This window comes from Eublepharis macularius, chromosome 5 (assembly GCF_028583425.1).
Source record: "Eublepharis macularius isolate TG4126 chromosome 5, MPM_Emac_v1.0, whole genome shotgun sequence".
Taxonomy (NCBI): domain Eukaryota; kingdom Metazoa; phylum Chordata; class Lepidosauria; order Squamata; family Eublepharidae; genus Eublepharis; species Eublepharis macularius.
The window spans coordinates 125,869,358-125,883,728 of record NC_072794.1 but is presented as its reverse complement, the minus strand read 5'-3'; the positions used below and the strand labels follow the sequence as shown (position 1 = coordinate 125,883,728).

Here is a 14,371-nt window from a genome sequence, read left to right as displayed (position 1 = left end):
ATTTTCCAAAAAAAAAGTTATTTTTTAAAAGAAATAGTCTGTTTTCTACAAACACCGATGGGAAAGGGGTGAAGCAGAACTTTCTGGAGAATGTGCTTGACAGTATCTGGCATCTCAAAATCATACCATCATCAATTTGTTACTAGAAAACAGGTCTTAAATTTAATAAGACAATTTCAGTCATTTCGGATCTTGATATTTATTTGTTTAAAATACTACATCAGTCTCTTGCAAATCCTAGAGAGCTTCTTCAAAACCATTTTCATCTGTCTATTTAAATCAATGACACATCTCTAGAGACTCACATCTTTTGTTAGTATCTCAAGTTACGTCTAAACAAAACAAAATAGCTAAAATTAGTTCTCAGTTATTTTTAAAGGATTTTGTTGCTTCTTTAAGCTGATCATATTTGAGTATCAAATGCCCAAGTAATCATATTTACAGTTTGGGGCGGTGTTAAAAAACACTGCTCTCTAATAACAAATCATCAAAGATACTGTTATTTCTCTTCAGTTTAACTGAGTAGGCAATTTTGTAAATTATTGTTTTAAAATACCGCACTCTGGAATATGCCATGCAAATGAAGGATGGGAAGAGAGACTGAGCCAAGCTACAAGTGACGCCTGACGTGAGTTGGACACATGTCAGTTTCCCTCAAGTCCTGATGGGAAGTGTAGGCGTCTTGGTCTTGCAGCTTGGTTTTCTGTGTAAAAGGCCATTTAATTGACGTTTGGAGAGCAGTCAGTCTAACACATTATAGCTTTGTTCTATTGTGAACTAATTGGAATGGGAGGGAGAACAAGCGGTTGGGAGGGGAATGCAGGTGTCGGGCACTCACCGGGTGCCCTCTTCCCCTCTGCTGGGTGTGGGGGGTTCAGCACCCCACTCCCACGCCCTCCAGAACTAGGGCAGTGTGGCAGCTGGCCGGAGCATTCGCCCCTTGCTCCTCCTCTCCCTCCCCACACCATGTCTCCAGGCCCAGCTCAGCCTGGCAAGAGCATCTCTGCCTGTCTACTACAGGGTGGCCTGGAGTGGCCTGGGTGCACACACAGCCAAGCTGGGCCATGGCCTATAGCCACATCACTCTATGGGGGCCAGGCTGGGAAGGGGGAGGTGGCAATGCTCCAGCCCACCCTGTCCACTGCAGCGTGGCCCAGAGCAGCCAGGCATGCCTGCTCGGCCAGGCTGACCTGGGTTCGGAGCAGCAGTGCTGGAATGGAGGGAGGGAGAAAGGGGAAAATGCTCTGGCTGACTGCCGCCCTGCCCTGGAATAGCCAGGCATGCACACTTGGCCAGGCAGCAAGGAAGGGGAAGTGCTCACCCACCACCACCACCACCATCAGCAGCACCAGGAATGCGGCTCTGATTCAGGGGGGCAGGAGAGGGGCCCTGAAACCCCCCCCACACACACACACACCAGAGGGGAAGAGGAGGTGCCTGGGAAGAGCCCAATGCCTGTACTCCCCTCCCGACTGCATGTTCTTCCTCCCATTCCATTTGGTCCACATAGAGCAAAGCTCTAATGTGTTAGACTGACCACTCTGCAAACTTCAATTAAATGGGCTTTTATACAGAGACCCAAGCTGCAAGACCAGGATGCCTACACTTCCCCTCAAAACTTGAAGGAAACTGACACATGCCCAACTCATGTCAGGTGTCACTTGTAGCTTGGCTTTGATTATGTATTTTTGCAACTGACTTGGCCTTATTTTTCTGTTTTGAACAACCAGATTCTGTGAAAATCGAGTTCCTATTTTTTATTACTTTGACTTAGGAACCACAGAGTGTTTCACATACCATATCAATATTTAGAAGTCTATGACCTCCCCCCACCACCCCCAGCCCTGAAAGTTCTCGTTGCTGTTAGGGGAACGTTTTCCTAGGGAAATGTCCTGAAAAATTCAGCTTCATTTTTGCGGTCTGCTCAGAAACATCACTTAGCTGTTTAATGCCAATGGTGAGGGGAGTTTTCCTATTATGTAAAATAATTATTTACCTTTGAAAGCATACAAAGCCAAACTTGTCCAGCTTCAACTGCTTTGCAAATAGGAAATTCCCTGGAAAATAATGCTCGATGAAGGGAAAGAAAATTTCTTTGAATTAAGGAAAATAGAAGCATTTCTCTGTTCTTTAATATCCTGCATACATAGTCAATTAATACTAGTGTCGCTGAACTTTATCAATGTTTTATAGTCATAAATATGTAACTTTTTTACTGTTAGCTTGTGATCATACAAAAGAACAGAAGGCTATGATACAAGTCAAAAAGATCACTTCACACACACTTTATTTAGGCATACAAATAAGTCTGATGCAAAGCAGGATCCCCAATGAGGTGCCCTTGGATACCATGTTGCCCACCAGCACCTTTCCTGGTACCCATCAAGTGTTTTTAGAAAATGAGCAGGGCCAGATGGGGCTTTTGCCCTGCAGAGCTTCTGAATGGTCATTAGATTTGATTGGCTGTGCAGATATTTTAAAATGTTGCTTTGGCAGCAACTGCTATCACAGCACAAGGATCTCTACTGTGTGACTGAAGGTAAGCTTCTGCAGCCATTGTGTGGCTGGCTCTGCCTCCTGTGCCCACTACACTGTGGCAGAATTTCAAAGGTCCCTGCAGGCTTATAAAGATCAGGAGGAACCCCTGATGTAAAGTATGATTGCAATCACTCAGGAATATACAATCAACAATGCAAAAAACAATATTCTTCAAACAATATACTATATAGAATAAAACAGCTTATTGTAGTTAATAAAGCATTCAATCACCTTTACTCCCTTGTCTGCCAATGCTAGAGTTCAACAGAATTCATACTCGGGAGCAGCAATAACAGCAGGTGCAAAGGAGTGGAATGGGCCACATAACATTGCCATGCTGTGACTGAGGTGGTGGAATCAGGGACCAGAGTTCTTATTGGTGGATAGGATATCATTGGGAGGTGATAGAGGAAAGGAGGAGCTGGGGCTGCATGGTATAACCACCATACCTGGCACCTGAGGAGTAGCCAACAATATGATTCATGCTGATGATGTCATTAACCTGCTTTGGGGCATGTTTATACCATTTTCCTTCATTATCCAGCAGCACGGTTCCCCCATTTCCCTTAATTTTACTCTGCGTACCTTTCTCCTCTCAAGACACATCAGTGTCCAGTCAAGTGATCTAGAAAAGGATTTGCAGAAGACCAGATAGGGTTGCCAACAGGTCTGGACAAAAAAAGTCCTGTCTCTTTAACAGAGACTTCATGAGGTGTTATTTATAGGTGTTGTTTACCTCCATGCCATAAAAAGCTTTAGCAGCCCATTTCCACACATTAAGCCTTGTTAAAGGGACAAGACATTGTTCTCCAGGCCTATTGGCAACTAATGCTACCAACTCCAACTTGGTAAATTTCTGGATATTTGGGAGTGAATCCCAATGAGGATAGGGTTTGGAGAGAGTAAATACCTCAGCGGGGAACCGTGCCATAGGGTCTGCCTTCCAACGCAGCCATAGCATCCATGGGAGCTGATCTATATAGTTTGGAGATCACTTGTAATTCTGGGAGATCTCCAGGCCCCACCTGGAAGCCTGCAACCATACTGTCAAGACTTTAGCCTCTCTCTCTCTCAGGGTAGGGGGAGATAGGATGAAGATCTGAATGCACAGGAGGGCATGAACAAAGTATAATATTCAGCAAACAAAAGGAGCCAATATCCATGTCCAGTAGCCATCTGTCATATTAAATAAGACACTGCAACAGCTCTGCGTTTGAAAAATGCAGTCTAGGCTGGTAGCTGCTGAGCTTGTTCCTTTTCCCTAATCTGTGGAAATTTCTTTAGTAGATCTCTTATTTGTCTGAAATGCAGGAGAATATCAAACGTTAGCATGCAGATGAAATTCTTTGAAAAGCATATGGAAGTGGAGTGCGTCTTTGCCCCACCACCACACCAGACAAGCCCCATTGTAAACCCAGTTGTGGACTAGTTTGTATACGGTGGAGCTGATCAATGGCATGTATGTGACTGAGTCAATAGGCAAAAACTCAGAAGCTTCAGTAACATTTGCTTGAAATTATATCCATGGCCTCAAGACAGATTGCTCTTGATTTATGATCTCGAGGATCTAAAAATGTGTATATCCTGTATGCTATACCATTTACTTCTTGCTTGATCTGATTTTCAATTTGAACAATTACATCATCTTTGGGGAAGTAGGCCCTGCTGAACTACATTAGCTAATTTTTAAGAGAATGATTAAATTAAATTTGATGTTGTTCAGTATTTTTAAAAAAGAGCAGCATGCTAAAATGGGAAGCACTGCTGAGGCCAAATTTAGGGCAACCTTTCTTTTTTCTGGATAAGATAAGAGCCTGGCTGGATCCAGCTACGCTTCTTTTTTCTGAGGTATCTAATGATCACAGGCTCAGCAGTTGGGTGTTGGTTTGCAAAACAAGTGAAAATTGCATTGACAATGGTTTATGAAAGAGGCATCTCTGTAGTAATAACATCTATCTATGGAAAGGCACTATTATCATTGTTATACAATATAATATAATAATATTTCAATTAATTAAAAGGCAATAACTGCAGTTCCTTTAAAGGTTAGACCAAATGTGTTGCTTTTAATGTTTGATAAGTGTAATACCTGAGAGTATACGTATGTGTTTAAAAGCAAATGAAAATAAAGTTGTAGAAAGCATAGCATTTAAACAGCAAATGTTCTAAGTGTTCTGTATGGTATATTATTTAGGAGAACGACTGAATTAACTTTGATGTCGTTCAGTATTTTTTTAAAAGAGCTGCATGCTAAAATGTGAAGCACTGCCAAGGCTGAGTATTTTCTCATTGTATATTATAATCTTATCTCACTAACTGCCTCCATGTGGATTTCCCAAGTAGTTCTTGTCGCTGCTGCAAATGGAGAAACATTTGCAAGGGCAATGGAGCACTCATGTGGAAGTTTTCCCTACACCTTCCTTGCCTCAGCCCTCTGTATCTGCTGCCACCCCCCCCCCAGTAATATATCTGGTACCAGATATATTACTATAGTATTTGACATTTACAACAATATACTATTTCCGAGGGGTTTTTTTAAGGACGTTTCTAACCATTGCTTTGAATGTGCTTTTCTAATAGTTAAATTGCATCTGCCTGTCCATCTTTCACATTTTTATTCCATCCTTTCTCCACAGTGCTCAAGGTGGCATATAGATTTCCCATCTATTTATTTCCATAACAACCCTGCGCAGTAGGTTAGCCTGAGACTGCCTGGTTGTTAAGCTTCATGACTGAATGAGGATTTGAGCCCAGGGCTTTCTACTCTTGAAAATTTACCCCCTTGTAGCTCAAACATTCCCTCATGTTTCATTGGATGGAGACGGTGAAAAATGGTTCCCCTTCCTGATGTTCTGTTTGTCTTTTCTTGTAGGATTCTTTTTCAGACTTTTGCTAGAGCCTAAACTCCATTTCAATACCTAACATCCAGCAATATTTGGTTTAAATATTGGGTATTAGTTTTCTGTTAGCCACAGTCGAGAGTGTTTGTGGCTCATTGATAGAATACCTGTTTTATGTGTAGAAGGCCTTAGGTTCAGCCCTCAGATAGCAGATGTTTAGAAAGACCCTGGACAGCAGCTGTCAGTCCAAGTAGACAGTGCTGAGCTAGATGGCCTAACTCATTCTCAGTCTTTGTTCATAAGTGGCATGCATTGTTCATGGCTTTTAGTATTAGGCAAAAAGTGTTGGACCAACCATTGCCATTGTGAATTGTAAATCATGGAACTCTGGCAAATTTTGACACCAGACAAAAGCACTAAAAATGCGAACTGAGACTAAGGAATTCTGTCATATTTGAAATTCTCATGTCAATGTGCAGTGTCAATCTGGAATCTGATATATTTTGAAATTATGGAGATTCTGTAGCTGAAAACAATGTAGATTCTGTAACTCGTGAACTGGGTTCACGATGGGCAAGTTCATGAAAGTTCATAGTTCATGAAACGCGACGAACCACAAACTGTAGTTTGTGGCATTTTCCTGATACGTGCCAGTCTCTAGAACACCCCTTTTGAATAATACTCAGAAATGAAATAAACATTGCTTATTGGTAGAAAACTTCTTATTACAATTTCCACACCTATAAATTTGTTTTCATTTTGTCAGCATATTTTTCTAAGTAATCGTATTTTGTCCATCTTATATATTCATCTTCTGCTTATTCTCCATGTCCTTCTCTCCTTTTTTCTTTACCTCATAATATGTTTGCTAAGTATTTTGATGATGAGATTGCTATACTCTATGCCTCTATAATTACTTCTGTTGCTCCTCCTGCCTTTCTTCCTCCTCCTCCACCACCTGCCATTTTTTATCTTATTACTTATGTATCTTATTACTTCTGTTAAACTTATACCTTGCCCCATTGCCCAGGTTTCTTCTTGCCTGTAATGATTTTCTTTGTTTTTATAAACTTGCCTCTGGTCCTTTACTTCAGGTCCTCCTTATATTACCTTAAATATTTACCTCAGGAGGACTCTGGTCACAACCAACACTGCTTTTCCCCACACACACACAGTGCCTCAGACGTTCTCTACTTTATCCAAGCTTTTACCCTGAGAACACATTCCCTTTGGGGTTTGAAATTGAATCCCACTCTTCACACCACCAGTAGTGTTTTGCCCTGTTTGTGTGACCTATATATTGTTACCTCCCTGATTCCCTCTGCCACCGTAAGGTTTTCACTTTAGACTGTCTCTGTTTAACTGGTATTATAGGAAGGCCTTGTTACAGATGGTAGTTTGACAGAATGTTCAACATGTGAGGGTAGTAGTGAGGTAAAAGGGAGATTTTTTTCTGCTTAAACAAAAGTAGAATTTATTTATAAATGCATAAGCATGAGAATAGCAGACTACTGGTAATCATATTGGTTTCAGAATAGTTCTTAACTTGGTGGTTTGAAAAACAGACCCAATAACAAAGACTTATTTTCCACACAGATGTTCACTAACAGAACGAACAGTCCTATCTTCTACACACACAGATTCATTCAGACATTTTCACACAGCTTGCCTGACCTAGATAGAATGAAACCATTTCAGATTTCCACACAGTTTGCCTGATTTAGACAGAATAAGTACTTTCTCTAAGATACACGTGGTGAGAGGGTGCAGGCTCCACAGATTCCCTGATTTGGCCAGAATGAACATTTTTCTCTCAGAATTCTGACTAAAAACTGCAGTCCATTCCACCCACTAGGTTACAACTATCATCCAATCACAACAGACTCTATGCACCAATCCTCTCCCCTTTCTTTCTTTAAAGGCACAGTAACATATATCGAAAAAGTCACATTAACCAGCATAAATAAAATACTCATTATATGCAAAACGTTACACCTTTTCTTTTCTGGTGCTTCCTCTCTTTTGCCATCTCTCATGCATGTGCACATATGCACAATGACCTCTGTCACAACTGCCCTCTTGGTCCAAAGCCATCTTGCACTGAGATTTGCCAAGACCTGAGGGAGTCTGGCTGTTTTTTAAAAATCTTTTTCTTCCCAACATCCCTTTGCCTGGAGTTAAGCTGCCACTAGTAAGATGTAGGCTCTAGTATATCTTAGGAATGATTTTGAGTCTGATTAAGAAGTGAATGAAGAGAGTTTATTCAGGAACTACAATTTTCACAGAAAGCAGAGAAACAGAATAGATACTAACTACCTTACTAAACTGGGAGAGAGGGACTTCCAGGAAGAAACAGGAAGTAGCTTAAGAATACCAATCTGGAGATATACAAGAAGGACAGAAGAGAGGCAGAATAAAGGATCTCATTTTGCTATCTATCTGTCAGATTTACTACCCCCTGCAGGTATTCCATGTCTTCTGCCTTCACTGTACACAAGACGTATTTCCAGCTAGGGGTGTGTGATTTGGGTTTCTGATTCGGGTAAAGTACCTGAATTGGACCCATTTTGCAAGGATTCGGGAACCTCAAATCAAAGCTTCCCAAAGTGAATCGTATCGCTTCAGGTCAAAGGGTTTAAATTCCCCTTTCCGTGCCACTGCAAAGCCAGCTCTGGTCTTCCCCGCTGCCCAGCTGGCTGCTGTGGCAGCAGAGGAGGTGGCGCAGGTGGTGGAGTAGCCGGCTTTGGCCTTCCACACCAGCCAGCTGGCTACTGTGGGCCCCGCAGGCGGTGACACAGTGGCAGAGGAATCAGCCCAAGCCATCCCAGCCTCACGAGACCCTCCTGCCACCCAGCTGATCAGCCTCCCCTCTCCCAGCCAGGTAAGTGGGGTGGGGGTGGGTTTAACTGAGGGGTGGTGGGGGTGGAGTGGTGGGGGTTAGGGGTTTGCTCCTTCTCACTTCAGTATGCTCTGAATCTTTACAGAGCATACTGAAGTGAGCTAAACACCAGAATCCCGAAGCAGCTTGCCGCTTCGGGATTCTGGTAATTCTGGATTTTTCCTCCACTTTGGGTAAACCCAAAGCAGGAAACCCAAATCTTTTGGGGGTGCACACCCCTATTTCCAAAACAAGACATGCCCCCCTTTGCTTATTTTGGTTCTCTTGCATATCAGAATGGGGGGTGAAAAAAGAGAGATGTGAACTCTCCTCCTCCTCTTTTTGTCTTTGTCAGCCAGTCCTGTGGTGACCTTCAGCACTGGCTCCCTCTGAGGAGCAAGGGAAAGCAGCCTTCAATTAATTCTGTTGAAGTCTTGTTTGATCCATATCTAGCTAGTTTCTGCTCATTTCATTCCAGTGAAATGTGAAACTGCTTTGTGAAATTCCAGACAATCTTTTTCTTGTGAAATCACAGGTCCTCTATCTGTTCTGAATCTGTTGGGGCAGAAACGCACATTAAGTTCTATGATTATTCAATGGGAGTTTTTATACAGTAAAACAGCTGAGGCTACAGTTTGAAATGGGAAACAGGTACGGGGAGAGAAATTCTTCTTGTCTCTTTCCCCATCGGCTATTTTCCCACTGCAAATTGACCGCAGCGAGCTGTTTTCATCCTTCTAGAAAAAACATAGGGAAATATATATTTCCTTCCCCAAGCAGGAGTAGAAGTTTTTTTTTCTGATGTGAAAATCTCTACATGAACCGAAATTGTTTTTTTCTTTGCTTTGATTCCTCTTTACTGTCTTCTTCATACTCTTATTTCTTCTGTGAATGTTTCCTATGCTGTCTTCTGCTCAACTGTTTCCCCTCTTGTTGCACTGTAATGATGGAATGTGCTTCTCTCTGACATTAGCTTAATTATCCCCCCTTATTTTAAAAAATAATGTCCGGAGCAGGTTCCTCCTGCCCCAGACTGGGCTTGTCCCATGGGGCCCCCCACCCCCCCGGGGCTCTGCCCAACACCCCGACGCACCCCCCGGGCCCCCACACGCACAGGGGGAGGCGAGCAGCCTTTGGACATGGGGGGAATGGGTGGGCTGCACGACAGGCCAAGCCGAAGCTGTGAAGCTCCCGGGTGTGCTGCTGGGGCCGCGGAGCGCTTCGCCACCGCCTCCGCCGGGACTGCCAGGGTCGGCCCAAACATCCTGCATGCTGGCAGTGGCTCCGACACGGAGGGAGGATGGCGAGGTGCCGAGAACGCCGGCGTCAGCGTCATGGTCACCCAGGGCGGTGTCTTGGGGGCGGGCTCAGCCGGGAGCGGGGAGGGGGAGGGCCCAGGAGCCGAGGCGAGGGGGCAGGGCATGGAGCCAGCCGCTCTGTCCCCTGAATGGCTGGATGGCTCCTGGGAAGGCTCCCCTGTGTGAGCCACAGGGGGAGGCTGGCCAACACCGGCTGGGGATTGGCTCCCTACGGGAGAGGGAAGGGCTAAGGGCTAGACGAGGAGAGAGAGGGGGAAGGGAAGAAGGACGAGCCTTCCAACGGCTCGTCAACCACGTACTAGCCCACTGCCAAGAGTTTGCCCAGGCCTATATCGATGACATCATCATATTCAGCACCGACTGGCCGTCGCACCTACAGCACCTGGACACGGTCCTGAAGGCATTGGCAGCGGCAGGCTTATGGGCCAACCCAAGCAAGAGCCGGATCGGGTTCCAGGAACTCACCTACCTCAGGTTCCAGGTGGGCCGGGGAGTGCTACGTCCTGTGCCTGGCAAGGTGACCATGCTGGAGCAAAGCCCGCGGCCCCGGACCAAGCGCCAGATGAGACACTTCTTGGGGCTGGTTGGCTACTATAGTAAGTTCATTCCCCATTTTGCCAGCCAGGCCAGCCCCCTCTCCAATTGTCTACAGAAGGACCAACCCACCACCATCCATTGGCACCCTGACCGGGTGTGGGCCTTCTATACTCTGCGCAAAGCCTTGTCAGGCGCTCCCGTCCTCCGGAACCCGGACTTCAGCTGACCCTTCCTCATCCAGATGGACGCATCGGATGTGGGGCTACGGGCGGTCCTGTCCCAGGAAGTGGACGGCCAGGAACATCCAGTGTTGTTCATCAGTCGGAAGCTACAGCCGGCCGAAGTCAAGTATGCCACAGTGGGAAAGGAAGCCCTGGCGGTGAAGTGGGCCATGGGGGCCTTCCAGTTCTACCTCTCCAACAACCCCTTCACCTTGGCCACTGACCACGCCTCCCTGCTCTGGATGGCCCGCATGAAGGACCATAACCCACGGGTTCTCAGATGGTACCTCTCTCTGCTCCCTTTCAGCTTCCAAATGCTGCACCGGCCGTGGCGGCTCCATGTGAACACGGATTACGTCGCAGATCCCCAAGGAACCATCGGATCAAGAGACGCCCGTCCCCAGGGAGGGGGTGTGTCCGGAGCAGGCTCCTCCTGCCCCGGACTGGGCTCACCCCGACGCACCCCACGGCACCCCCTGGGCCCCCACACTCACAAGGGGAGGCGAGCAGCCTTTGGACGTGGGGGGAGTGGGCGAGCCGCGTGGCAGGCCAGGCCAAAGCTGCGATGCTCCCAGGCGCGCTGCCGCGGCCGCGGAGCGCTTTGCCACTGCCTCCGCCAGGACTGCCAGGGTCGGCCCGAACGTCCTGCGCGCCGGCAGCAGGTCCGCCGCGGAGGGAGGACGCCGAGGCAACGAGAATGCCAGCATCGGCGTCATGGTCGCCCAGGGTGGCGGCTCGAGGGTGGGCTCGGCCGGGAGTGGGGAGGGGGAGGGCCCAGGAGCCGAGGTGAGGGGGCAGGGCATGGAGCCAGCCGCTCTGTCCCCTGAATGGCTGGACGGCTCCTGGGAAGGCTCCCCTGTGTGAGCCACAGGGGGAGGCTGGCCAACGCCCACCGGGGATTGGCTCCCTATGGGAGAGGGAAGGGCTAAGGGCTAGATGAGGAGAGAGAGGGGGAAGGGAAGAAGGACGAGCACGGTGACCAATGGAGACGGAGAAAGCAGGGGGTAGAGCAGATGGTGGAGGCGGCACGCACGGGGATTGGTGACGGGTCCAGGGGCGGGGAGGAGAGTTGCTATAAAGGGGGAGGCTCCCAATGACGCCGAGGAGGAGAAGCTGGCTGAGAGCGTGGCACAGAGAGAGTGGGATAGAGACTCCCAGACCAGCTGGCCGGAGGCCGACCCTGGTGCTGTAACCACGGCCCCGGCCTAGTCTGAGGTGGAGGGAGCTCATTACCTCCCCCTGGAGGCGGCTGAAGGGATGGCGGAGAACCGGTGGGGCAGGGCCTCATAAATAAAATTTATTAAAACTGTAAAACACAACTATAAACTGTTAAACAATAAGCACACAAACTTTAAAAATATCTTTCCCCCTTCTTGTTTCTCCAGTACTTGATATTTTGCTTCTTTATGCTTCTGATTTTCTTCTTCGTCCAGTGACTTCATACATTTTATTCTTTCCTTCTCGCCATTCTTTATTCTCCTTATTAAACTATGACCTTGCAGGCAGGGATTGTTGTGATTTTAATATCTATCGCAACACATTTAATATATTTTAAGTGTTAGAGAAAATGATAAATCAAGGTGGTGGTGGTTGGTGATGATGATGAACTCCAAATGTGAAAATAGTTCTGAGCAGTGTTAATATCTATAAATAGCCTATTGAACCATTGTTGCCCCAATCCAGTGGTTCTTTTGGGTGTATGCACATGGAGGGTTTATCTGTTCATATCGACAGAAATGACAGCTAGAGAGAGGTGCACTTATAATGCTCCTTCCCCACTCTCCACCACTTAAATAAACAGGACCACCTACATATATAGGGGTCTCTGTCCAAGCACACATGAAGCTCCCCCCAGTAATTTGCCTCTTTTTTTCCTTCCACAGTGGCATGGCCGAGCAGCCAGTTTTGACAGCCAAGGCTCCTGCCCTTCTCCTAAACCACCTCCAACACCATGATACATCAAGCGCTGACTCCACCTAGACTCAACAAAGATGTTCGATTTGTTTTGGTTTTTGGTTTTTTTCTCACATGCCCTGAATTCTAAGCATCTGGTTGCTGAATAAGAGTGGAACCAGACAACCAACACTGAGATGATTTGATCTGGCAGTGACAAAGGCATCAGAACTGTTTATGGTCCAATTTTATCTTTGTTATTTATGTCTTTCAAGGTGACATTCTCTGTGGTTTTCACTTTATGGGCAAGGCTTCCTGAAGAAATGGAGGAGGAATGAGGCATAGGCTGGAACTCTCGTCTGTAAAATAACATGTAAAATAGCTATTTCTGTATGTATGGACAAGTTGTATAGAAATCCTGGCCTTCTTCTGCAGCTAACCACACAGATTTAAGAAGGGAATCACACACACACACACACACACACACACACAGAGAGAGAGAGAGAGAGAGAGAGAGAGAGAGAGAGAGAGAGAGAGAGAGATGAAAACAAGAAGGCCTTGATTAGACTCCTTGTGACATATGAAGAACTCCCTTTTGTTATTGTGATAGTGACACATTAGAGATTTTCTTACTCACACTGTGTTGTTCATGGAGTCTGTGACGTGTGTATCCCAGCCTGCTCTTTGGTGTCTTTTAAAGAGTTTCTGATTCCTCAGGGAAAAAATAATTAAACATTTTCTGTATTTATGTTCTCCAGAGAATCTTTTGCATGAGCTCAATTGCTTAAGGCCCTGCCCATTCCTGCTGCAGTTCTAAAGCTGGTCACAGCTTTCAGATTTTTTAAAAAATGTCTTTTTAAAAAATAAAAATAGTAATTTCCCACCCTTTTTTTTCTTGAGAGTGATTTTAAAAATCTGTATTTATTGAGATGTTGTTACTTTCTGAACTGCTTTGTCTTGGTTTTCTAGACCATTTTTGATTTAGTCTGATGTTCTGGCAAGAAAAAAAAGGGTTTTTTTTGCCACGGTTAGGTGAAAGCTGTAATGTTGTGCCTGCTTATAGCCTTTTCCTCCTAAATTTGGAAAATGGGAGGGGAGAATCCTCCTATAGGGAAAAATGTGTTATAGAATTTCACAAAATGTTCAGAAAAGATTTCATTTCTATTGGTTCTAACTGAATCTGTGGAATCACAAGGTGGTCACATCACATGTCATTGATCTTGATCTGGTTTGGAGGTTATTATAATAGCACGTCTACAATGCAGGTTGGGTCTTTTTGGTGCTGTTTGGCTTGCGTAGCTTCCAGCGCATTTGCCTTGGGCACTTTGCTCCTGTCCTGTTGTTGTATCTGATTCTCCTTTTCTTATGCTATACTGTCTACATGCCTTAGGTTATGTAACATAGGCTGCTTTCTCTCCAGGACTCTTTTGCACTGTTCAGTCATTCCTTTCCTACAATCAAATGCGAGTGGAATTGAAGTGGGGATTCTACACAACACAATATAGAGTGGAATCCAGCCAGCTTTTTCACCCCATTTAATCCCTCTCCTTACTACAGCCCTCATTACACATGGTGTTTGTCCATGAAGGTCCTATGATTCTCAGCATACCCTTTTTAATGGTCAAAGGGACAATCTCCTCCCTTTTTACCAGTGGAAAACCAAACCAGAATACTGTCTTCTCTTAAGAATCCAGCAATGCCACATCACTTGAACAAGATTCTGTTTACTCCACAGTAAATTCCATCCAGGAATTTTGACTTCTCCCTGCAATTTTTCTTTTGTTTTTTGATTTATAGGCTGGCTGGAGCCAACCTTTTGTTTACTTCCTATGACCTGACTCAATGATGAATTATTTATTCTTGTTCCCCAGAAGAAGGTTGGAGTTTAACTACTGTTATTCAACTCGCAGTCCAATCTATTGCTTAGAATTTTTTCTTTTATTTTTCTATGAACATAATTTTGTAACAGTGCTATAAAAATAAAAAATAAAATTGAAAATTAGAATTGCTTTGGCTACAAAGTAAAGAGCAGTATTTAATTTCCTCTGCAAAAAGCAAGAGAAGAATTAATTAAAAATGATTTATGAATGCTGTAGATTCTGTGTCAGCTGAGAAAAGAGGAAATAAAGTTGGAAGAAGATTAAA

At 45.2% G+C, this 14,371-nt stretch overlaps 1 protein-coding gene across 1 annotated transcript in view; it reads left to right on the top strand.

Annotated features, from left to right (window-relative positions):
- The window catches only part of SYT6 (synaptotagmin 6), a 211,651-nt gene extending 199,131 nt beyond the window's left edge, over positions 1-12,520 (top strand). The window contains exon 8 of the mRNA XM_054980659.1: positions 12,217-12,520. Within this exon, the coding sequence (XP_054836634.1) occupies positions 12,217-12,288 (72 nt within the window). The 3' untranslated portion in view covers positions 12,289-12,520. The remainder of the gene's footprint in view (positions 1-12,216) is intronic.
- The last annotated feature ends 1,851 nt before the right edge of the window (positions 12,521-14,371 follow it).